Genomic DNA, 23479 nt, shown 5'->3' on the forward strand with positions numbered 1-23479 from the left:
TTTGGAAAAAGCAAATCCATCATAAGTACTCACAAAATTTAACCACCCGACAAATTCATTTGAGTTAAATAGCACCCGAGCAATTCCTTGTGGTTAAATAGCCTGGGTCTCGGGGTCTGTAATTACATTGTAGAGAGAGAGAGAAAAGAGGTTTTCGGTTATTAGCAAAAGATTGCTTGTTTTAATTATCCAATAATCAAAATTTGATGAGTTGCTAAGAGTTTGTTAAGTTTGATTATGTCATTGTGAGCAATTTTTTGAAAAAATATTGTTAACTTTAACAACCCTATGATTTTGGTTAAGGGTCATCATCGGGCCAGGCCGGGCCGGCCCAGTCCGCCAAGTCGCTGCCCAAGCCCGCCCACGGGCCGGGCTGATCGGGCTTTTCTTTTTGGCAGGCCGGGCTAACTACCATAAATTGAAGCCCAAGTCCGGCCCACGGGCTAGCCCAATTGGCGGGCCGGCAGGCCAAAAGCCGGGTGGGCCGACGGGCAGGCTTAAATTTCCTTAGGCAAAACTAAACCAAGGGAAAAAAGAAAGGGTTTTGTGGGATTTTGGGCTAATAGGCGGGCCCGTTGGCGGGCTTTGGGGCGGGTACCACGAGAGGGCTCACGGGCCGAGCCTACGGGCGGGCCAAGTAAAAATTCATAGACCCGAGCCCGCCCATTACAAACTACGGGCCGGGCTAGCCCGCCCGTTTTACAGGCTCGGGCCGGGTAAAAGCCCGGCGGGCCAGGCGGGCTTTGGACGAGTCGCGGGCCTACGGGCTAAATGATGACCCTTAGTTTTGGTTATTCTACTGTGGATGCTCTTAGATAAATAAAGATATTGAGGATGGCCTACGAGTACTGTATAGTATTGTGAGGAGGGTTTTCGCGAGCAGAACTCTGAGATCAACAAGTGCATGCAAGATTTCATTCGATTCTTATTAAAAGGGTAAAGTATGTACTTGTCCCTTAAACTATTCAAATTTTATTTACTTCGTCCTTAAACTACCAATTGCACACACTTACCCCTTAAACTACTAATTGCATACTTACTAAGGCCAATTCCAGTTTTCCATCCATGTTTTGGATGGAAAAGTGTTGACTTAACCTTACCGGTCCAACATTATTGGCTCCCAATAGAGGGGTTTTTTAAACTTACTCCCAAAACCCTAAAACAAGAACAAATCGATTTTGGGGTTTTTCATATAGATTAATGAAGTTATGAACAATTAAGGATGGCATGGATCTTGAGAGCTCCCACATTCGACCACACCTTTTGGATCATCGCACTTGACAAATGATCTGAGACGGTCTTCAGGCATATTGTTAAAACATTCGACCACACCTTTTGGATCATGGAATAACTCAAATGCTGCTAATGGTACAAAAGCTAAATCCAAAGATTTAACTAAAACTTTCACAAAATAGTCGTATTCTAATGAATAATTTTAAAGAGATGGACTGTAAACATACAAATTTAACTCTTTCTTCATCTTTAGTGTAACTGAAAGCCAAACCAAAACTAGGAATCAGTTGCCGCCAAAGGGAAACAAAATATGTGAAGTTAAATGCTAGTGAAAATTATCATCCTCCAGTTCAAAATTCAAAGAGTGTTTCAAGTGTATTTACTAGTAATTTTTGTACCATTTTCAAGAAAACAACAAAATGGAGAGAGAGAGAGAGAGAGAGAGAGAGAGAGAGAGAGAGAGAGAGAGAGAGAGAGAGAGAGAGAAGTGGCTGAGTATACTTCAGGGAGGATGAAGGAGATACATACATATACATATATTGGTACGTTAAAAGATATTTATAGCCTAGCTTGAACTTAATTTTCCATCCAAGGCATGGATGGAAAACTTGAATTGGCCTTAGTAAGTATGCAATTGGTAGTTTAAGGGGCAAGTGTGTGCAATTCGTAATTTAAGGACGAAGCAAACAAAATTTGAATAGTTGAAGGGACAAACACATATTTTACCCTTATTAAAACCTTAAAGTGTCGTATGTAACGTAATCATTTCTTTTTTTTAATCAGCTATTTAACGTAATCATTTCACAGCATATATAAATGTGCTCCACTTGTAGAAAATTTTACTACTAAATTGCATATATATATATATATAACTGTTCGGATAAAGTTCTTTCCGGTCATTTTTTTTGTTGATTTCTCACGGATACCGTTAAAATCACGTTCTGATTACATTAAGCGGCTCAGATCATCAAAATTGGATCGGAAACTTAGGGGGGGTGTGTTAGATGTTTTTTTAAGGGTCCCCAGAACCGCCCCATATATTATATTTCATGTAAATCTTTAAAAGTTTCAAGAACATTTGAAAATTCCTACTTTAAACGATTCTCTATTTTTGATAGGTACTGTGAACTCTCTTTCCCTTCTTTGCTCTCTTCCGGTAGAGGTTAGTCCATCTCTAGTTTAACCAAGATTAAGCTATTTAAATACATAATCAAATCTTAAATTGTTATGGCTACGCCTTTTAACCAATGAACTTAAACTAGAATAAATCCTTGATTTTAGATTATAGCATTCTGTTGTAGATGCTTCCTCCAAAGCCCTCTTAAGCACCCCAACACTACATGCTGATCTAAGTAACTTATGGTTTTAGCCATCAAGATAATTGAACCAGGCAAATATTTTGTCCTTTGAATGAAGGCTTCACCTAATGACTTGACGGCTGGAACATCATGAACTCCGCCCCCCAACCCTTTCTTGCAATAAGTGCAATGACTCTTCCTTAGACTAAGGCTCCACCCGTATAACTCCTTTGGTTTCCGTGGAAGCATTCACCCTGGTGATTATAACCTTGTATGAGCTTTTGTTGTCGAGATTCAGCATGGTTTCTAAATTGAATATTATCTGTTCTTCATTCCTTTGTCATCCAAAATTAGGTCTTCCGATTCAGATGCTATCTCTTCCTCAATCGGAGGGCTTTCCAATTCCAATGTTTTCTGTTCAACATCCATTTTGTTTTTTTCCCTTATGATCCAAAATTAGAAGAAGCTTTTTTCTCGCAACGGATTTGGCTATCATCTCTTGCATTTTTTCATTGTTTTGCACCTTCTCTGCCTCGTTAACATCATCCCCACCATCCCACTCATCAGCAAGGGGAAGCAGAGATAATTGACGAGCAATACTCTCACGAACGGCAACCTCGTTATATTTGCTATTGAGGAATACCAATAGCAATACCCAGATAACGATCTCAAACAAACCTTCTTTCTTTGCATCCACACTTGCCAGTTTAGCCATCCATGTTTTCCCCACTCCAGAATCCACAGTAAGAGTAATTTTCTTCACACTTTCGTCACTTAATACCTTGAAGATAGCTTCCTTATGCTGAACCACTGTAGAGGCCATAGCAGAAGTAAGATTGATACTGCAAAAAATAAAAAATAAAAAATTGGTGAAGGAATTAATGTGGAATTTTGACAAAGCAAAGATAGCAGCAAGTTCGGTATTAATTTGTTCTGAAGAAAGTACTAAACGACAATGAAACAGAACATGAATGCATTGTCAATGATCTTGATGGTAAATGTATTTTCAAATTTCAATCTCAGGACCGGCCCTGTGACCAAGGTATCAGGCCTTAGAGGCTATTGTGAAAATGACCAAGAAAAGAGAGGCTATGACCAAGGTAGAGAGACTATTGAATGAAATTTCTCATGTTCAAAAACCTAGTTTCCCTTTGGGGTTGTAAATTAGTACCATCACGGGAGTGGGAAGTGATCATCGAAGACATCAAAGTGTAGATAAAAATTGACAAGCAGCTCTTCAGCCTTTAATTTCTTTCCCGTGTGGCACAAGAGATACTGCATTAGTTATTTATTTCACTGTTAACGTTCGAGCTACGTTGATAGATTCTTTTTTATTGTAGAGATCCGACGAAAAAAACCAAGCACGCTACTGGAAACATGGTATTCTAAATCAAAGCATTCAAACAGGCAAATGAACTCAGAATTTCTTAGAAGTACATGAAACCACCAGAAAGTGAAGCAATCTTCTTCAATTGCAGGGAATAACCTCAAATTCAAACTGAACCATAGAAATGGCAGGGGATAACCTCAAATAGCATCCATTAGTTGTTTCCTGTTTTGTAGCTTGTTGTAGGCCTTTCTATGTACAGATTCTCTCTGTAGTTGGTATTCCCCATTGTTCTTTTGTTTGAACTCACGAGCCGAGTCTTGAACGAGTTGAGTCTGGTTAATTTACTTAACCAGCTTCTTTAAACGAATCAAACTTATACAATCGAGTCGAGTTTTTGAGTGTTAAGGTGAACTTGTTTACTAAACGAGCTTGAACTTTAACTCGAACTGATGTAGGACAAGATTCTGAAAGATTTTATATTTTTATTTTAGAATTAGATCTTGAGTAGGATTTTAATTTTAGCTTTAAAAATATCATGTTTCTTATTTGAGTTAATTTTATTTCCCAAATTTATTAGTTTCCCCGATTTTCGGGATTTTTTATTTTTAAGGTAGTTTGCTAAGGTTAGGTCTCTTCTCTTCTCTTATAAAAGGAATTTTAACCACAGAATTATTCAACTTTTTCATCAATAATATTACAGACATTGTCTTTCTTCTATTCAAGAACGGCTTGTTGCTGTGAGTTTTTATCTTGTTTGGATTAGTATGCTAACTAATTTCTTTGTAAATTTCGCTGCATCAAGTGATATCAAAGCCAAATTGCAGTCCAATCAGCTCGAGTCGAGCCTTAACAAGCCAAGTCACGAGCTGCTGGTTTCAAACCACACGTAAAATGGTGAGGACAAACCTAGTTATCGGCCACATGGAGTACCAGTCCCGTGTATTTGCAGTCCAGATAATCTTGCAGCTAATAAATTGCGCAATTTTATTATGGGTGCTACAATTTTGTACCGAACCTGTACAACAAGCTGAGGTGGAAGGGGCCCACCGAAAATTTCCGCACAGTAATGCTACCCACACATACATTTGGAACAGATTTTACACAGCAAGCCAACGTGGCAGTTCAAGTGGGAAAAAGTGGGGCCCATTCTCTCCCTGCCAATTCCAGCTCCCGCCCATTTTCTCCCAAAATTGAAACGAAAAACTTTTAAAGATTGGAAACAGGGAGAGAAAAAAAGAACTTCCCCCAAATCCCCGATATTCACCTCCAAACTCACCCCTCTTCTCCGGCAATTCTTCTCCAGCGTACCTTCCAGGTTGTGGAGATCTTTTCCGGCAACTTCTCTGCTGCCGTCCCCACCTACTTCTCCGGCGTCTTCTCCTCGTTTGGGTATAATTAGTTCAAACCTTCGAATCTGCTCGTTGTTTCGTGTTTCGCTCTGTTTCTTGGCGTCTTCTCTCTGTTTCCACTGTTAGCTCCTATGAGAGAGACTTATGGCATTTTTAAAGTGCTTCACTCTCTTTTTAAAGGGTACCATGATCACTGCTCCCCACGTGCACAAAATAGAGAAGAAATCAAAAATAAGGGGTGGTTGGAAGCAAAAGTGGGAGTAATGACAGTAGCTTTAATTTTGGCTTTTCTTCTTCTTGCTTTGTAAAGCTAAAAACTTTCTCCTCCACATTTAATACAATTACTTTAATTGAAATGTCAAAAAAATATCAAAAATGCTAAGTGCACAATTATCCGAACACAATCCTTCACATACACGTGAGTTTCACACATATTTAAACCCCTCACATACACGTGAGTCTCGCCTGTTAAATGTATGTGGAACCAACGTGTATGTGAGGGGTTGTGTTTGGTGTCGTATTCGGATGGTTGTGCATTTAGTATCTTTAAAAATATATTGTAGTTTGACATTGAATTGTATAGGTGTGGTTGGTTCATGCGTGTTTTTTTTTAATCTCTTTTCCATGCCTTGTTTTTTATGGTCCTAGTTATGTTTTTGGTGATGTGGTCCCTGAAAACACTATTGTTAAAATTGGTACTGTATTATGGAGTTTTCTAATAGTAATGGTTATGACCCATACATTGAAGTAAATGGGGTTGAATTAACTAATACACCTAAATGTTGGTCTTAGTTATGTTTTTAGTTGTCCTAATAACAAGACACCAAACAAATCGATGTGCCTCTTTTGTATGCCAAGTTTAAAAATAATTATGTCTAATACACTGTATTATTTGCTTGATAGTAGAAGCATGGAATTTCAAGACCCATCACCAGAAATCAACGAAGATATCAAAGCTATTTCAATAATGGATTGTGAGGACTTGGTCTCAGAGGAAGATCAGAATTTGGAGGAGGTACCAGAACCTAAGGTTGGTATGTTTTTTGATTCAGAAGATGATGCACGTGACTATTATGGTAGATATGCGAAAGTGCAAGGTTTTGTTGTGGTCACAAGAACTTCTAACAAGCATAGGAATGGACAAAAGACGAATATAACCTACTCTTGTCATAGGGGTGGAAAGTCAAGGGACAAGGGACTGAACCCACTCAAAGTCCATCCAACATCCAAAACAGATTGTAAAGCATCAATGAACTTGTCCTTGAAAATCGATGGAAAGTGGCTTTTGAATTCAATAGAACTGAAACATAACCACGAAATGTGCCCGAAGAAAGCTTGATATCTACAAGCCAATCGGGTTATCCCACTACATGCAAAAAGGACAATAGAGTTGAATCGCTCGGCTGGAATAAAAATGAATCAAACAATTGCCTCATGTACGATTGAGGTAGGGGGGCCTAGCAACCTGCCATGGTTACCCAAGGATGCAAGGAATTATGTCGATAAAGTGAGACGTTCAGAACTTAAGGAAGGGGATGCAGAATCAATGCACAAGTATTTTATTAAGATGAAAACTGATAATGAAGCATTTTTTTATGCAATTGATCTAGATGAAGAAAACCGGCTAAAGAATGTTTTTTGGGCTGATGGGAGAAGTAGAGAAGCTTTCAAGGAATTTGGAGATGTGGTCACATTTGACACCACTTATTTGGTTAATCAGTGGAATATGCCGTTTGCTCCTTTCGTGGGCGTAAATCATCAACGGCAATCAATCTTGTTAGGGTGCGGACTAATATTACGAGAGGACACAGATTCATTTGTATGGTTGTTCAAGACATGGGTTGCTTGTATGTCCGGGTGTTCTCCTAATGCCATCATAACGGACCAATGTCGTGCCATGCAAAATGCAATAAGTATAGTTTTCCCAAACGTACGGCATCGTTGGTGTTTGTGGCATTTATTGAAAAAAGTTCTTGAAAAGTTGAAAGGTTACGATGACTCTGAACCAATTAAATGGGATGTCCTTAGTGCTGCGTATGATTTATTGACTAAAGAGGAATTTGAGAAAAATTGGGGCAATCTCATCAATAAATATCACTTAGAGGCCAACGAGTGGCTAAGTGGCTTGTACAATGAGAGACACCGATGGGCTCCCGCATTTGTGAAAGATGTTTTTTGGGCGGGGATGTCAACAACCCAACGGAGTGAAAGCATGAACGCCTACTTTGATGGCTACGTACATTCTAATACCACATTAAAGGAATTTATGGAGCAATATGAGAACGCCTTGCGTAAGAAGGTGGAAAAAGAAGACGAGGAAGATGCCCGTTGTTTCAACAAACAAATGAAGAATGTGTCCCCTTATGGTTTTGAAGATCAATTTCAAGATGCATACACAATCGCAAAATATAAGGATTTTCAAGCTCAAGTAGCCAGTAAGATTGCATGCAATTTCACTTCCATGAAGGTGGTAGATGATGGCATTTCAAAATTTGAGATTGAAGAAGATATAAAAGTTGGTGAGAAGGGAATATTGAAAACCATTACTTTTCATGTTTGTTATAATGAGGAGTCAAAAGAAAGTAATTGTACTTGTTGGTTGTTTGAATCTAAGGGGATTGTGTGCAAGCATATTGTCATGGTTTGGTAAAGAAAGAAGTTGAATGAAGTTCCAGAGAAGTACATTCTACAAAGGTGGAGTAAAAATGTGAGGAGGAGTCACATAATGGTGAAGGTTAGTTATGCAAATTGGGAAAGCAAGCCCGAATGGCGTCGCTATGATTATATGTTGGTTGCTTTCCGTAAAGCCGCTGAAAAGGCCATGGATTCCGAGGCGAAGAGTAAGAGGGTGGTGGCCAAGTTGCAAGAAGCTGAGGTGGAGAATGAAGTTTGTGAGGAGGAGTGCCTAGGCGATAGGCCTATGTCAATCGACATAGTAGATGAAATCATAAGTTCCGAAGAGAAAAAAATACCCGTGGGTGATCCGATTAAACGTCGTCGGAAAGGGCGGCCACCGGTAAATAGGAAACAACCAAGAATTGAAAAAATTATTCGAAAGATAAAGCAATCAAGCAAGAATGGCAAAGCTAGTCGAGGCAATGCGAAGAGCATGACGGTATATCTTTCAACTTGCAATTATTAAAAATATTTAGAAAATGTGTATCAGTGAGCTTTATAATTACACTAATGTTTTATTTTTACCGGTGTAGTATAATCCAAATGTTCACACTATGGAACTCAACGAGGTTATCATGCAAGGGAGCATAAATTGTAGTGCAAGTATCCCTATGTTTTTTTTTATCTTGTCATTCTAAAATTTCACATGTTACGTACTTGACAATTGATTTTTAATTTCAGACATCCCAATTGGTTGGACCGCACGGTGGAATGTGGAGCTATGACCTTGACAAGGCTTCAACCGATTTATAATGGAAGACTTGTTCTTTTTTGTACTTTTGGCAAATGGCAATACATATATTCTCTTAGCTTATATATGTAGAAAGGGCACCCTTATGGCAGCATTAATTGTGAGTTTCATGGTTTAGTTCCACCTGAAACAAAAAAATTTATTTTGAGGGTAGTGACTTGTGAGATCAATTAGTCTCTCTCAACCGTCTGAGTAACTTTGATGATCAATTGAAATGTGGCTTTTTGTGCTTTTGTGTTGTATCGGTAGCCTAATTGCCATTTACTCTCTCAGTTTGTTCAATGTGATGCTCAATGAAAATGTGAATTTGGCTTTTATTTTGTATGAGTAGCCTATTAGTTACAGTTTACTCTCTTTGTTTATCCACAGCTGGCATGTGTCTTGTATCACACACATAGATAGCATTCAACTCCAAACAGGATTCTGCAAAAATGACGCTTATATTGCTTCCTAATCAAACAATGCTTCCCTAATTATCATGTAAGTGACTGTAAATGTAAGCTTATAGCCCCAAAATTGAAAGTAACACAAGAATTCCAACAACATATATACCAGAACCAGTTTCATGACAGTTCATTCCATTAATTCGTAAATCATTACAAAGCACTTGTGTGAACTTTAATCCAGTGCTGCCTGCCTGCTTCAGTTTTACTATTGACTCTAGTATATACTTTACACTCTACAAAGTAACAATTCAGGTTCCACTTCGTTAGTTCATGGTTTCGCTAACTTCCGAAAGATATGTTCACTACTGAAGCAAAGGCATTGTTTTAGCTGCGCAAGTGCCAGCTCTCCTTTCTCTTAGGCTTCAATTCACGTAGACTTGCTTTTTTCCTGCAAACATGAAATCAACTACCATAATTAGACGAAATCCCTTGCACAACTTGCAAATGAGAAAGGCCAAATTTACAGAGCCTAATATTGGTAATATGAACTAAAAAAGAAGGCATGCCTTCATCTTCCTTGTCTCTTCTTTCTACTCCAGTAAAACAGAACAAAAAGAAAAAAAAAAAAAAAAGGTCTGCAGTTCTCTGTTTACAGGTATAACTTGCTTCCAAAATGACAGAAATATCATAATTTCCCATCCAAATTAAAATACAAAAAGATACTAATTACATTTACGACTACAAAAAGATAGAGTACATACTTTGCTTTGGATTCTTTCTCAAATCAAAGACCAGCACATCCCATTGTAAAAAGCCCCAATTTGCGAAGAACAAACACAAATTTGTGAAATGCCCCATTTTTTTAGAACCCTAATTTACAAAAAGCCCCAATTTCTAAAGAAGAAACCCTAATTTTAGACCCAAACAAAAGTTAAGATCTTACACAAGAGCGACAAACGCACCACAAAAGTTAAGATCTTACACAAGAGAGAAAAACGCACCACAACTGATTTGGCGTGCCGTCCATGGTGGGGGTTTTGGGTGGCTGTCAGGTTTGCCGTGGTTGCACAAATCCGTGGTGGAGGTGCTCGGCGCCCTCACAACCTTTGTATGAAAAATAGAGACAGAGAAGCCTTGTGAGCGATGGAAGTAGGGGACGGAGAAAGGGTGGTGGTCGTTATCGGCATCATGGTTGGAGTGGTCGTGCGATTTAGATGTGATGGAGTGGGGGTCGTCGGTGGAGAGAGAGAGAGAACACTTGCGTTGGATGGCGGTCGGTTGCATCTCGGATGGTTTGCAGTTGTTGGTGGCGGTGATTTCTGGTGCTGGTGCGGGGAGATGGAGCAGAAATGGATTTGGAAGATTTTGGGAGTCAAAAATTATTCAGTATTCTGAAAATTTTGAATCTTTCAAAATGAGAGTGAGAGAGAGAGAGAGGGGGAGGGGGGGTGGGTGGGGCCCCTTTTTTTTGCCACGTTGGCTACTGTTCCTAATCTGTTCCTGATGTATGTGCAGGTAGCATTATTGATTTCCAAAATAGAAGCAAAACACAACCTAGGAAAATTGAGAGAGAAAAAAAACGGAACGCACATTTTTTCCCAAATCCAAACCTCCAACCAAAAACCCAGCTTACTCTATTGACGCCAAACTCCATTAACGCTGACCGTGGACCTTCCCAATCTCTCTCGCGAAAATCCATTTCTGTCTTCCACATCATCTCTTTTAAATTCTACCACCCACAGCCCCCCCCCCCCAACACCACTTCTTCTAGGGATTACCAATTTGAGGTTAATGGTTGAAATTAACTCTTTAATGTCGTTTTGTTCATATCTTTAATTTATGTTTTTTTGAATGATCTATTGTTAACTGCAAATGCTATATTTACTATAATTTTATTGATTCTGGAACCCCCATGGTGTTTCAGGTGTTCGAAATTGGTAATTTAAGTTTTTGAAACTGTTGGGTGCTGCATTTGGTGTTTATTGCAGCTGTTTTGCTGTGCTTGGAGTCTGCAATACGTGGGACATCATGCTTGGAGTCTGTTGGGACTGAACTTTTTTGCATCTATTATTTATGTTTTTGATTATCCTTTGAACTTCTTTTTATTAAATTGGTGAATGCACCTAATTGATATAATTACCGCACCAAATATTTTGTGTCCATGTTATGATCTCAGAGATTGTTTCTCTCTCAATTGGCTTCACTCTTCAGTACTCAAACCACAAAAACAAATCTGCCATTGCCCCGATTGTGCAAAACTGAAAACACATAAAATCGCATTCATATCGTGCAAATAAGAGATTCATTAAAAAAAAAAAAAAAAGAAACCATATCATCCATCCAATACAAAATTGCATCCATTAATCTCATGGAAGGTACAAACATTTGGCGTTCTTAGCATGGTTGTGTGCCTGTCAAACATATAATCCTATTCATTTTGACAAGTCATTAAAGTATGAGGTTGCTGTGTGTATTTTTGTCTTTATTTTTATCCTTTCTGTTTTACCATTTTTACTTCACACTTAAAGAATGAGATTGCCACTTTTCTGTTGAGATTAGTCCCTAAATATTGATTAATCAGGTGAAAGTAAGCTAATCCGAACACTCTGAGTCAATGGCAGAGCCACAGTGAGACCAGTGGGTGCCCGTGCCCTCACTAGCTCAATAATTTTAATTTTACCCCAAATTATAAAGGTCGTGACAATTTGAATTCAAAAACTATACACATTTTTCCTCTCATCTAGTATCTTTGTTAAGTTTCCAAAAAAGTTCTCTTTTATGTATTTGTTTTTTATAAAGACTCATTATCTATATGTATATTGTAGCATTTAAGTTCATTTCTTTCTTATTGTGGTTGTTTACTATAAGTAGAAAATAACAAATTCTAAGATCACGTTTAGTGGTGCCCCCACCGACCTAAAATTCTAACTACGCCACCGCTCTGAATTACCAAAGTTTTTTTTTTTAATCTCCAATGCCTAAAAAAGACCTACTTATCTACTGAACAGATAACTCAATGGCTAACTCATCATTCTTATTTTGTATTAGTATCTACCTTGGTTCATTTCCTAATAGAGATGACAATATCATCCGAATCGTTGGTTACCGGAACAGTAAAGAACCAATTGGTGCTGGTTTTAACTGTGGTTTTCGTTTTTCATTTTGAAAAACTGGCCGGTTCAGTTCCAGTTTTGGTTTCAAATGATAACCGCATTGAAAACAGAACCAAACTATAACCATAACCAAACCGCAAGATAATTACTTAAATACACACAGTACATATATGCGTATCCATTTATAACGATGTATAGTCGGACGATTCATGCGTTATTCGCGAGGTAATTGTCATTCGTCTTTTAACATGACTTTGTTGTTGAACATGATTCTCCCAGAAAGTACAACATCTCCTCTCATCATGAATATGTCACATCCATCCTTTCTCTATTTTTACGAAATAAAGATGCGTTGGAGATGCTCTTAGTTCTAGAGAGAAAATACATGTACGTTCACTTTCCTATGCTTCTACATTATGGGACACGTGGCTTCATTTCTTTGGTTTTTGAGATTACACATTATCCTTTTTGTACACAAACGTAACCCCAAGTCACATAAAGCGCATGCGAGTGTGCGAGCGTAAAAGCGTTTCTCAAAAACTTTCAAAACAACTAAAAATCACGGGTGCAAAGATTGAGAGGGCGAGCGTTGGTCATTTTGAAAGATTATGTGACTAAGCACAAACCTACCTATTAAAAAAAAAAAAAAAAGGCACAAACCTTATCACCAGTGCAAGCCAATTCCGACAACTCCTCAAATCCGTCTTTCAAAGATCATAAAATTCTAACAAATCAAAGAGAAAAATGTGATGGATTACCTTTTGTCCTTGATCTTTCAAAGTGGGGTAATAGCTACCTCAGCTATTTTCCAAATGAAGGACAATTTGAGAAACTTACACCGAACCAACCAACTGATCATGTTTACTGAAAGACGGCCAAGATTTGGACACGAGCACCTCCAAGATTTGGTTTGATGGATTTAGCATACATAGATAGAAATCGTCTCTTCATAAGTTCAGAGTTTTTTAATGCCATTTTATGGTTTCTAATTTTATGGGGCCCTTGTTTTGAAAATTGTCAAGGCACACGGGTTGCGTGGAAGTTGTTTCTAGACTCAATTAAATATTTTATCTATTCGTATTTGTCTCAGAGCTTTATTATATACGGCTCAAATTAAGCTGAATAAACCGAATGTATTGGATCAAATCGAATAAGCTTAACTAGACCAACATCGAAGTTATTTGGTCCAGTTTTGATTACACGGTTTCAAAACCGTGTAAACCAATGTAGTGGTAAAATTAGTGCCAAATCGGACCAAATTAACCGAACAAAAATGAACTCCTTGATTCCAAATTATCTCTTCCTCGCTTTCCATTTCCATCATGCGGTCGTAAAGTACTGATGTGCCCCACTAGGAACAATTATTGCCCAAATTTTTTGGCTCTATGTGGAAGCACATGCAGCGTTGTCGGACCCACTTCTTTGGCTCAAGTCCCTCTCATATTATTTACTCCGTACTATTTAAAGAAGATTAATACCAGTAGAGAGATCGATTTGTCACTATAATAAGTGGGTCTCCTCCACTTGTGATTTGTGAATGGTTTCTATGCCCCAACTCATACGCACATCCTTATTCTATCTATTGAACCCGGGGGCACGGATGCTCTGCACTTGTGCACACAGTATCGAGAGTTGTTGAATCGTGCATTCGACAGTTCGAATTTCATTTCGACAATAAACGGTTCTTCGTCGTTCATTATGCTTATTCCCCAATGCATATTGCAGCTCTAATATAGTTTTAAAACTGGGCCTTGACTGCTACTACCTTGTTTTGAACAAGTTGTAGGCACTCTCATTTACTGTTTCTCGATGATTTTTTTTCCCATCCTCTCCAAAAGGAATTTGCTTTATTTTAACTATTTGCCGTATAGTGAAAAATCTAATAGCGCCCCTCGGATTTATGGTTCCTTAAAATTAGTCGATGTGCGCATAAACTGTCATGAACACTTATTTGTCAAAAAATTTTAAGAAAAAATCATTTCAAGAATTTAGTAGAAATTGCTGCAAGAGTAATCAGCATTTTTCATAGCTATATAAAATGAAGATTTTTCATAACTTTGTCAAGCTTGGTTCGATAAAGGCTTGGCTTGTTAAAATTCAAGCCGAACTCGAGTTCGAATTTTGGACTCATTTAGTAAATAAGGCAAACTTGAGCTTGACAAAATTTAGCTCGGCTCGATTCGTTTACGGTCCTACTTAGCACAAATATGCATTGAACAATTCCAAATCCGGTTACATCTCGAGAGAAATCTTGTACCGGCTCAAATTCGCTGCACAGGAGTCGACAGGACAGGCCCCGGGTCCCATCTTTGGTTCTACTTTGGTTTTATTGGCTTGACCTTGACTAGTGGGTTGATCGACGCATGGTCTTCCCAGCAACTCTAGTAATCAGGCCCGTTTCAGAACGTAAAAAAAGCTTTATTTTTTAAAAAGATAATTTCAAGTTAAAAAATTATTAATTTATTAAAATTTAAAAATATGCAATATGGATCTTGTTTAAAAGATCGAGATCTTTTATACGATGCAAAAAAAATTTAAAAAAAATTTCATTTACATTATTTTTGAGTTTGAAAATATAAAATAAGCTGCTTATTTTTTAAGAAGATTTCTGAAATGGAGCCAGTACAAGTTGGAAAATGGTCTTCCCATCAACTCTTGTAATCGGTACAACGTTAGAAAACTAGCGCCACCGATGCTTTGCCTGGTTGGTTAGTAGATTTATTCTCCGTACAATTAATCTGAATTCGATTTTTGAAAAATTGGGCTGCGAGAAAATAATTTATTGTGAATCCCGTAAGTCCTGACCGGAGAGAGAATAAATTGATGTGTTCGTAAATTGGTCCAGACATCGCTGATCGCCGAACAAAGAGAAAACGTTGGAAATTAAATTAGAAATGGGACGACATCAAAGCTCACCAGTCATGCTTAAACCAACTCTTTCCACAAGTTATGCCTCCTTTTTCTTTTATGTCTCATTCGTGTCAACTTCACTAGTTCTATATCCCTTTTGACACGTTCAAATCAAAAGATATGAAAGCCATAAAAAACTGTTGGAAAATGCTAAGAGTAATCAGCATTTTTCATAGCTATATAACCCCACCTAACTGTAAAATCTTCAATTCGAAGAAAATCAAAGGAAAAATCCTCTTTATTGAGGTAATTGAACCGACATCACAATTGCCTGATTAAGTTTGGTTTTTATTTAGTTAAATCTTAAAAGGATAATTACAAGCCACCTAATTGTAAAATCTTCAATTCCAAGAAAATCAAAGGAAAAATTCTCTTCATTGAGGTAATTGAACCGACATCACAATTGCCTGATTAAGTTTGGTTTTTATATAGTTAAATCTGAAAAGGATAATTATAAGTCTTTTTTGGCACGCTTGCACACAATTATATTTCCAAAGTAGCAAAAATCCCAGCCAAGCGCAGGGAGATATTGAAATTTAGGGTGAGTTGAGTTCTCCTAAACTTATTTAAAATTAAGTTGTTTTGTCCTTATTTGATTTTTCTTTTGTAGTTGTTAGTTTCACGCCAAATTTTTTTGGATTATTGATTTGTCTCGGCGAGAGAAATCGGAAAAGTAATTTTTTTTTACTTTTACCCAAATATTCCTCTTGTCAAGACAAATTAATAATTTATAAAAATTTGGCACAAAACTAACAAATGCAAAAAAAAAAAAAAAAGATTAATACCAATAGAGAGATCGATTTGTCATTAATAAGTGGGTCTCCTCCACTTGTGATTTGTGAATGTTTCTATGCCCCACTCATACGCACATCCTTATTCTATCTATTGAACCCGGGGGCATGGATGCTGTGAACTTGTGCACACAGCATGCGTGTTGTGCACAACACGAGAGCCGTTGAATCGTGCATTCAACAACTCGGATCTCATCACGATAATAAATGGTTCTCTGTCGTTCAATGCACTTATTCCCCAATGCATATCACAACTCTAATATAGTTTCAAAACTGGGCCTTGACTGCTGCTACCATGTTTCGAACAAGTCATAGGCACTCTCATTTACTATTTATTGATGATTTTTTTTTCACATCCTCTCCAAAAGGAATTCGCTTTATTTTAACTATTTGCCATATAGTGAAAAATCTAATAGCGCCCCTTGGATTTATGGTTCCTTAGAATTAGTTGATGTACGCATAAACTACCATGAACACTTGTTTGTAAAAAATTAAAAAAAATCATTTCAAGAATTTGGTAGAAATTGTTGCAAGAGTAATCAGCATGTTTTCAGCCTTACTCTTTAGTAGTTATGATATTAGTTTATTAATTTTTTTATCAGCCCATGGCGTTTTGAATTCCTGATTCTGCCCTTGGCACTAGTGGGGTCTCCAAACTCAAGTCCAACAGTTTGTTATGGCTCATATCTTTTTTGTTTGAACGTGTCAAAGGGTATAAAAGAGTTGTGTTATGAGACATAAAAGAAGGAGGCATAACTTGTGGAAGGAGTTGTGTTATTGGCATATAGGTAGTTTCCCCTTGATTTCTGCCCAAGGGAACATGACTCGTGAGCTTTGATGTCGTCCCATTCCTAATTTTCCAACGTTTTCTCTTTGTTTTATGATTAGGGGTGTCTGTACCAACTTACGATCACATAAGAGGGTAGAACTGGCAAAGTTGACACAAATGAGACATAAAAGAAAAAGGAGGCATAACTTGTGGAAAGAGTTGTGTTATTGGCATAGGGAGTTTCCCCTTGACTTCTGCCAAAAGGGAACATGACTCGTGAGCTTTGATGTCGTCCCATTCCTAATTTTCCAACGTTTTCTCTTTGTTCGACGATCAGGGATGTCTATACCAACTTACGAGCACGTCAACTTATTCTCTCTCCGGTCAGGACATACGGGATTCACAATAAATTATTTTCTCCTGTGAATTATTTTTTCCTAAAATGGAAGCTAAAACAGAGTCTCTTCCAGATTTCTCCTGTGAAGAAATTTGAAAGATTTTGTTTTAGCTTCTATTTTTTCGATTAAAAATTTGGGACCGTTTTTTAATGCAAAATGACAGCGAGGGGGGCCCCTTTTTTTCCCAACTCAGCCAGCCACCTCATTTGCTGTGCAAGATTTGTGTGCGGAGTATGTGCAGATAGCATTATTGTTTGTTGGTACATTTTATAGATATAAAAGGGACAGCCATTTTGTTCACTTAGGGCACAGAACAAAGAAGTTTTTTTGAGGTCTTTAGGTGGGAGAGATTTGAAAAAACAAAAAGAGCTATGGATGCTGGAATGCGAGTTTTGACAATTGTGGGCATCGCGATATTCTGCCTTACCCATGTTGCATATGCGGCTACAGGGACTGCTACATATTACACACCACCATACGTTCGTAAGTTTATAAGTGTTATACTATCAAATACATATATTTCGATTGTTGAGTTGGTGAAGTCTGATTTAGTTTTGGATTACACTTAGCTGACTATTGGGGTTTTCCGGTGTCGCAGGGGTCTCGGGGATAGTGTCACCAAAAATAGAACATTGATATTATGATAGTAATTAATTGGAGATCTAAACTATAGGATATGAATATATGTTATACTTAGCTAGTATTGTTTTTTGTAGTAAGTTACACATTTGGAAAATCAAATTAAAATCTCACTTCTTTTGCACGCTGTATGTATTGCGATTTTGCTAATTTCTCTACAGATGTGAAATCCGTAGGATTTGCAAAATGGAACAATTATAAGTGAAATAACTGCTATTCTTTTGCATACAATAATCCGAATTTTCGGGAGAGCAAATATGTCAGGGCTTTTTTTATTATTGAAAGGCACTTTGATGTTTTTTTTTTTTTTTTAAAAGTAATTTGTTGCCACTTAGGCACGTCAATTTTTTTTTTTTTTGGCGCAGTATTATCCAATTCAAAATATTGTGCTAGCATTACTTGTCTCAGAAGTTAATTTCACATATTTACAATGTTTAATAGAATTAATCTAAACTGTAGTTTTGTTATCTAATTGGGTTTTCAAAATTTAATAAGACAATGTTAAAAAAAGTGCTCTCTCTTTTCCAGCTTCTTCATGCTATGGCTATCAAAACGATGGTGTCATGATCGCCGCAGCAAGCGACGCAATATGGAACAATAGGGCTGCGTGCGGGACGACGTACAAGGTTCGTTGCATTGGTCCTACGAACCAGGGTGTTCCACACCCTTGCAAGGGTCAAAGCGTTGTGGTCAAGATTGTGGACTACTGCCCACCAGGCTGCGCTGGAACCGTCGATCTTTCTCAAGAAGCTTTCTCCGTGATTGCTGACCCCAATGCTGGAAAAATCAACATTGAATATACCCAAGAAAAAAAAAATTATACCCAAGAAACTCTTCTTCTCTTTTGCAACTAAAACCCTATAGTTTTAGGAAGTTACATTAAAGGCCCTCATAAAACAAATACTCAAATAATTTTAAAGTTTCCGGTATGGAGTTGTCAAGACTGCAGATTTTTAATTGTTCTCTGTGAGACTCGCTATCCAATTTAATATTTTGACCATGGAGTCTTGGTTAGTAATACTTAGGACATCGAGAAATTAGAGATACGATTGGAATATCTTGAATTGTATCTGAAAAGAAAACAATGTGGGAGTGTGAGCTATCAACATGCTCAATGAATGCTCTTATCCATAATGAGAGAATTAATAAGATAAGTGCTTTAAAAAGAATTAAGCGACAATATTCAGCTTAGCAAATAACTTCTCACTTCTTTTATCAACTCATACTAATTTATTGGCCTTTGGCCATGGTTGTACTAACACCAATATAGTACTCGTTACGCCATTAAGGCAATATTCATAACCAAATACTCACACGTATGGATTTATGTGTTGTATGCAAGCTTCGGAAGCGGCAGCAAGCACCACAACTCCACGTAGGGAGTGAGTTCGTGTTGGTACCTTTTAGCTGGACCTCGAGTTGGGTGTACTTATCTATTTTTATAGAAGATTATGGTAATGTGTATAGCTTGTGAAAAATAATAAATGGTGATGATCATGCTTGGCTTGAAATTAATTGCTATATAGCATTAGTGACGTTATGAATATGGCCTTGATGGTGTTGCGAGCAATATAGCCTTAGTGGCTTGACAAGTATTGCTTTAGTGGAGGAAAGTATATTGCCTTAGTGGCGTAACGAGTACTATATTGGTGTTGATACAAGGCCAAAGGCCTATAAATTAGTATGAGTTGATAAAAGAAGTTGGAAGTTATTTGTTGAGCTGAATTTTATCGCTTAATTCATTTTTAAGCACTTATCATATTGCTTCTCTCATTATGGATAAGAGCATTCACTGAACATGTTGATAGCTCACACCCCCACCATGTTTTCTTTTCAGGTGAACCGGGCATACAACACATAAATCCATACATGTGAGTATTTGTATAGAGATGCCCATAGCATTAAACACCAGCAATCATTTTCTCTATACTCTCTTTTTAACTAAGTGTCCCAATTGATACCAAAAAACTTTGTAACGACCCTTACCCGTCGCTATAGGTCTTATCACCACAAAGCGCCGGTGAAACCTTCACCATGGCCATTTCAAACATACATGATCTCATAATCATATACTGCCTTCATCCATTTTTAAGTGTTCCACTTCGTAACTCCAACTTATTAAGAAAATATCATTATTACACCTTTCACATCAACTTTTATCTTCACTTTTCCTACTTACCCTCTATGAAGACATCATTATTACACTTTTACTCACTAACTTTTTCAAAATATGATCTATTTTTAAGGGCAAAATGGAAAAAGTACCAACTTTTACTCACTAACTTTACAAAATGGATACTTATTAAGGGACAGCCCAAAATGAAATACTGAACTTTAAAAAGGGGATGGAGGGAGTAACTGAGAGGACAATAATACAACCAACAAAAGCATATCGTATCAAGTCCAATGTAGCGACAACTTATGTTCCAAAATAATTATAACTCCCAATAACACCCTGGAGCTGTTCATAACCTAAAACTTTAGAAATTTCCCTAGTTAGGACAAGAATGACAAAAGAGAATATCTTAAACACAACATCCCTATAAACAACATTGGTACAGCTCCTCACATAAGCTTCAAGTCCACACAAAGGAAGCCATATCAATCTATTCTTCACTTCACATCCTGAAAGGTGGAAAAAACACATATTCTAACGCTCGTATGAGTGACCAATACATAATTTACTTGCTCTCCATGGACATGATAAAACAAACATTTCATAGAGATACAAATCACAGAAATATAGCCTTGATATATAAAACACATTCCCCATTGTTAGTGACTCTACTGGGTGTCCCCAGTAGTGGATAACCTTCGATGTCTTAACATTACCATTAGCGTTTTGTGTCACTTTGTAGGAATGTCTTTGCTAGATAGAAAAACATTTCCACCTTTCAGTGATTTCCATGGAGATCATATCATTGTACAAACATGCGCAATAAAGCCTTGAACTGAAACCTTTTATAAAATTCATGTACTTTAGGTAAGAGCCACTCACCTCAAATCCGAGCTTCTAAACCATGCACATTCCCTACCTGAACATATAAGACAATTATAATCAAGATTCAATGGAGCACATTTGAACTTCTAAATATTTTCATTCTAATCTCCCCAGTAGCTCAACTAATGGTCCAATCTAGTGAAAAAGTCAGATCTAGCTAAAACTCCAAATTTGTATGGAGCCTTATAACCAGCCTTTAGTATTTTGGCTCTAAAAACTTATAGGATAAGAATTAGATGTCGGGACTACAACCATTGAAAAGTAGATTTTTGGAGCATCAATTTTGACATAAAATTTGTCCATCAGAGTCTGAACGACAAAGATATGCTCATACGAAGTTGGGACTGTAACCTGTCAGTTTAGCGATTTTCCAGCAAATTCGAACCTAGAACTCGTTTTCAACCTAGAACTCACCAAAGTTCTTTAAGTGGCTAAGTCCATATTAATACATGTAACTAATCAATGTAGTAGGCCGAGCAAAATGGTCTACTTTGAGTCCAGGTTGTTCTATCCTTGACATCCGGTATGCCGACAGCTTCACAGTCAAAGTTCCGTCAATAATAATTCGTATAACTGGCTCGGCTTCCGACCCTCTTACGGTCGGGAAATATGTTCATCTAGAGTTCCCTCGATGGTTGCAAATCACGTTCAGCCCCGAACAAGCGTGGGGGCCATCACTCCAGCTCACCCACGTGGAAACAGCAACCGTGGCTATCGTGACGATAGTGACGTCATCCGAGCAGTTATCAAGATAGAGACAGAGGCACGTGAAGGTGCCAACTCATCCTACTAACGGTTATAAAACCCTAATGTGACACACAGGTGACGTCAGCCGATGCGCAGCAAGCACATATGCAATCTTTTAGACCAAGCTAGGAGTTCACTATAAATACCCCATTATGCCTCCTTGGGAAGGTACGTTTAGAGACAACCCTAAAACCCTAATTCTTGGTTCTTCCCTTCTCTCTGCAAGTATACTGATTTTTGCACCGGAAGGCCATTCCGCGGAGCCTCCGGTGTGGTCTGTAGTCGTGCTTCGTTTTGCAGGGCGAGGGGAAGGCTAAAAGCATATCTCAAACCTCAATTCCAAAGGAGCGAATCATCTTGAATGGAGCCCCACAATCAACTCACAATAACCACTTTAATTAAAATAGTTTCATTAAATTAATTCCAACACTTATGCTCATAAAATATCATTTAAATAAACTAAGGTAATTAGGAGTCTGGGGTGTTACACCCTTCCCCACTTTAAGAACTTTGGTCCCCAAACTTAACTATAGTTAGATTTACAAAGAGATCGGAGTATTTGGTTCGCAGATTTTCCTCCATCTCCCGAGTTGTTGTTTCTCCACGATGATTAGCCCTCCACACCTTTAATAAAGGAATATGAACTTTTCTTAATGGCCAAAACTGCAGATTTGTGTGTGTGTATTGCATATGAGATGATCACCAACATAAATACATATGCTATAATTTGTGTATATGTATACTCCCTACCTTCACATAACATGTAGGGCTCACGCGGGATCCACATGTAGGTCCCACATGTTAGTGAGGGGAGAGAGTATATGCCGAGCTTATTGAATAATTACTCGTCATTATCACTGCCAACAACTAAATTTTGTTCCCATAGGTAAATCCGTAAATAGTACGAAGCTATTTTGTTTTGATAATTTAAGGGTATGTGCCAATTTACCCACACTTCCATTAATTCTAGGAGATAAATCCCACCGATCATGAAGGAAATTAAAACTGAAGCAAAGCCCCTTGGACACTAGCCCAATAAGAGTCAATAGACCCTTCAAGGCTGCAAAGTTTCGAAACTAGACTTTTAGAAAAAGCAAATCCATCCTAAGTACTCACAGAACGTAACCAACCAACAAATTCATTTGAGTTAAATAGCACCCGAGCAATTCCTTGTGGTTAAATAGCCTGGGCCCTGGGGTCTCGGGGTCTGTAATTACATTGTAGAGAGAGAGAAGAGGTTTTTGGTTATCGGTAAAAGATTGATAGTTTTGATTATTCAATGGCCAAAATTTGATGAATTGCTAAAAGATTGTTAAGTTTGGTTATGCCACTATGAGCATTTTTTTGAGAAAACAATGCTAAATTTAGCAACCCTATAGTTTTTGCTTATTCCACTGTGGATGCTCTTAGATAAATAAAGAATGTCCCTGTTCCATAAACGAGAATAAGTACTCATTTTTTAAGAAAGCAATTTCAAGCTCAAAAATCATGTGTTTACGCAAATAATTTTTCTGGCAACATGGATCTTATTTGATAAATCTTATTGAGATCCTTTAAATGGTGCAAAAAAAAATTACAAAAAATTATTTTTCATTTATATTATTTTTAAATTTAAAAATGTAAAAATTATAAACTGTTTATTTTTAAGAGGGGTTTTTTGGAATGGAAAGGATATTGAGGATGGCCTACTAGCACTATTGTATAATATTGTGAGGAGAGTTTTCGTGAGCAGAACTCTGAGATCAACAAGTGCATGCAAGATTTCATTCGATTCTTATTAAAACGTTAAAGTGTCGTCGTATGGAACGTACGTAATCATTTCTTTTTTTTAATCAGCTATTTAACGTAATCATTTCACAGCATATATAAACGTGCTCCACTTGTAGAAAATTTTACTACTAAATTGCATATATATACACACACACATAAATCTTCTTATAAGAGCGCCCTTATAAGGACACTCTCTTTTTTCGATCGAATTTCAATGATCCGAGCCGTTCAATGTGAGAGTACCCGCAGGAAATTGGCAAAAAAAAAGATTTGGGATACAATTTGGAAGAAGGTAGATACCGGGTTTTGCAACGTTTT

General features: G+C 37.6%; 3 protein-coding genes across 4 annotated transcripts; all 3 read left to right on the forward strand.

Annotated features, from left to right (window-relative positions):
- The first annotated feature begins 6624 nt into the window (after positions 1 to 6624).
- Positions 6625 to 7860, forward strand: LOC131321081 (protein FAR-RED IMPAIRED RESPONSE 1-like). The gene has a single exon (XM_058352096.1). The coding sequence runs from the start codon at positions 6625 to 6627 to the stop codon at positions 7858 to 7860; it is 1236 nt and encodes a 411-aa protein (XP_058208079.1).
- Positions 7861 to 7961: 101 nt separating this feature from the next.
- On the forward strand, positions 7962 to 9079 carry LOC131318507 (uncharacterized). 2 transcript variants are annotated; one of them, XM_058348331.1, is made up of 2 exons: positions 7962 to 8325; positions 9007 to 9079. In XM_058348331.1, the coding sequence occupies exons 1-2, from the start codon at positions 7996 to 7998 to the stop codon at positions 9037 to 9039; spliced, it is 363 nt and encodes a 120-aa protein (XP_058204314.1). In that variant the 5' UTR covers positions 7962 to 7995; the 3' UTR covers positions 9040 to 9079. The 2 variants fall into 2 exon arrangements, with proteins under 2 accessions (XP_058204314.1, XP_058204313.1); XM_058348330.1 differs by lacking the exon at positions 9007 to 9079 and adding an exon at positions 8420 to 8996.
- Positions 9080 to 17285: 8206 nt separating this feature from the next.
- LOC131318506 (EG45-like domain containing protein) lies at positions 17286 to 18746 on the forward strand. Its single transcript, XM_058348329.1, has 2 exons — positions 17286 to 17487; positions 18172 to 18746. The coding sequence occupies exons 1-2, from the start codon at positions 17376 to 17378 to the stop codon at positions 18495 to 18497; spliced, it is 438 nt and encodes a 145-aa protein (XP_058204312.1). The 5' UTR covers positions 17286 to 17375; the 3' UTR covers positions 18498 to 18746.
- The last annotated feature ends 4733 nt before the right edge of the window (positions 18747 to 23479 follow it).

The sequence above is a fragment of the Rhododendron vialii genome, chromosome 3a (genome assembly GCF_030253575.1).
Source record: "Rhododendron vialii isolate Sample 1 chromosome 3a, ASM3025357v1".
Taxonomy (NCBI): domain Eukaryota; kingdom Viridiplantae; phylum Streptophyta; class Magnoliopsida; order Ericales; family Ericaceae; genus Rhododendron; species Rhododendron vialii.

What these genes read in the sequence shown, in the direction of transcription:
- LOC131318506 (XM_058348329.1), top strand. Translation starts at nt 17,376, where the DNA reads ATGGATGCTGGAATGCGAGTTTTGACAATTGTGGGCATCGCGATATTC. An exon ending in TTACACACCACCATACGTTC is followed by an intron (nt 17,488 to 18,171) that starts GTAAGTTTATAA and finishes TCTCTTTTCCAG; the next exon opens with CTTCTTCATGCTATGGCTAT.
- LOC131318507 (XM_058348330.1), top strand. Translation starts at nt 7,996, where the DNA reads ATGTTGGTTGCTTTCCGTAAAGCCGCTGAAAAGGCCATGGATTCCGAG. An exon ending in GCAATGCGAAGAGCATGACG is followed by an intron (nt 8,326 to 8,419) that starts GTATATCTTTCA and finishes TTACCGGTGTAG; the next exon opens with TATAATCCAAATGTTCACAC.
- LOC131321081 (XM_058352096.1), top strand. Translation starts at nt 6,625, where the DNA reads ATGAATCAAACAATTGCCTCATGTACGATTGAGGTAGGGGGGCCTAGC.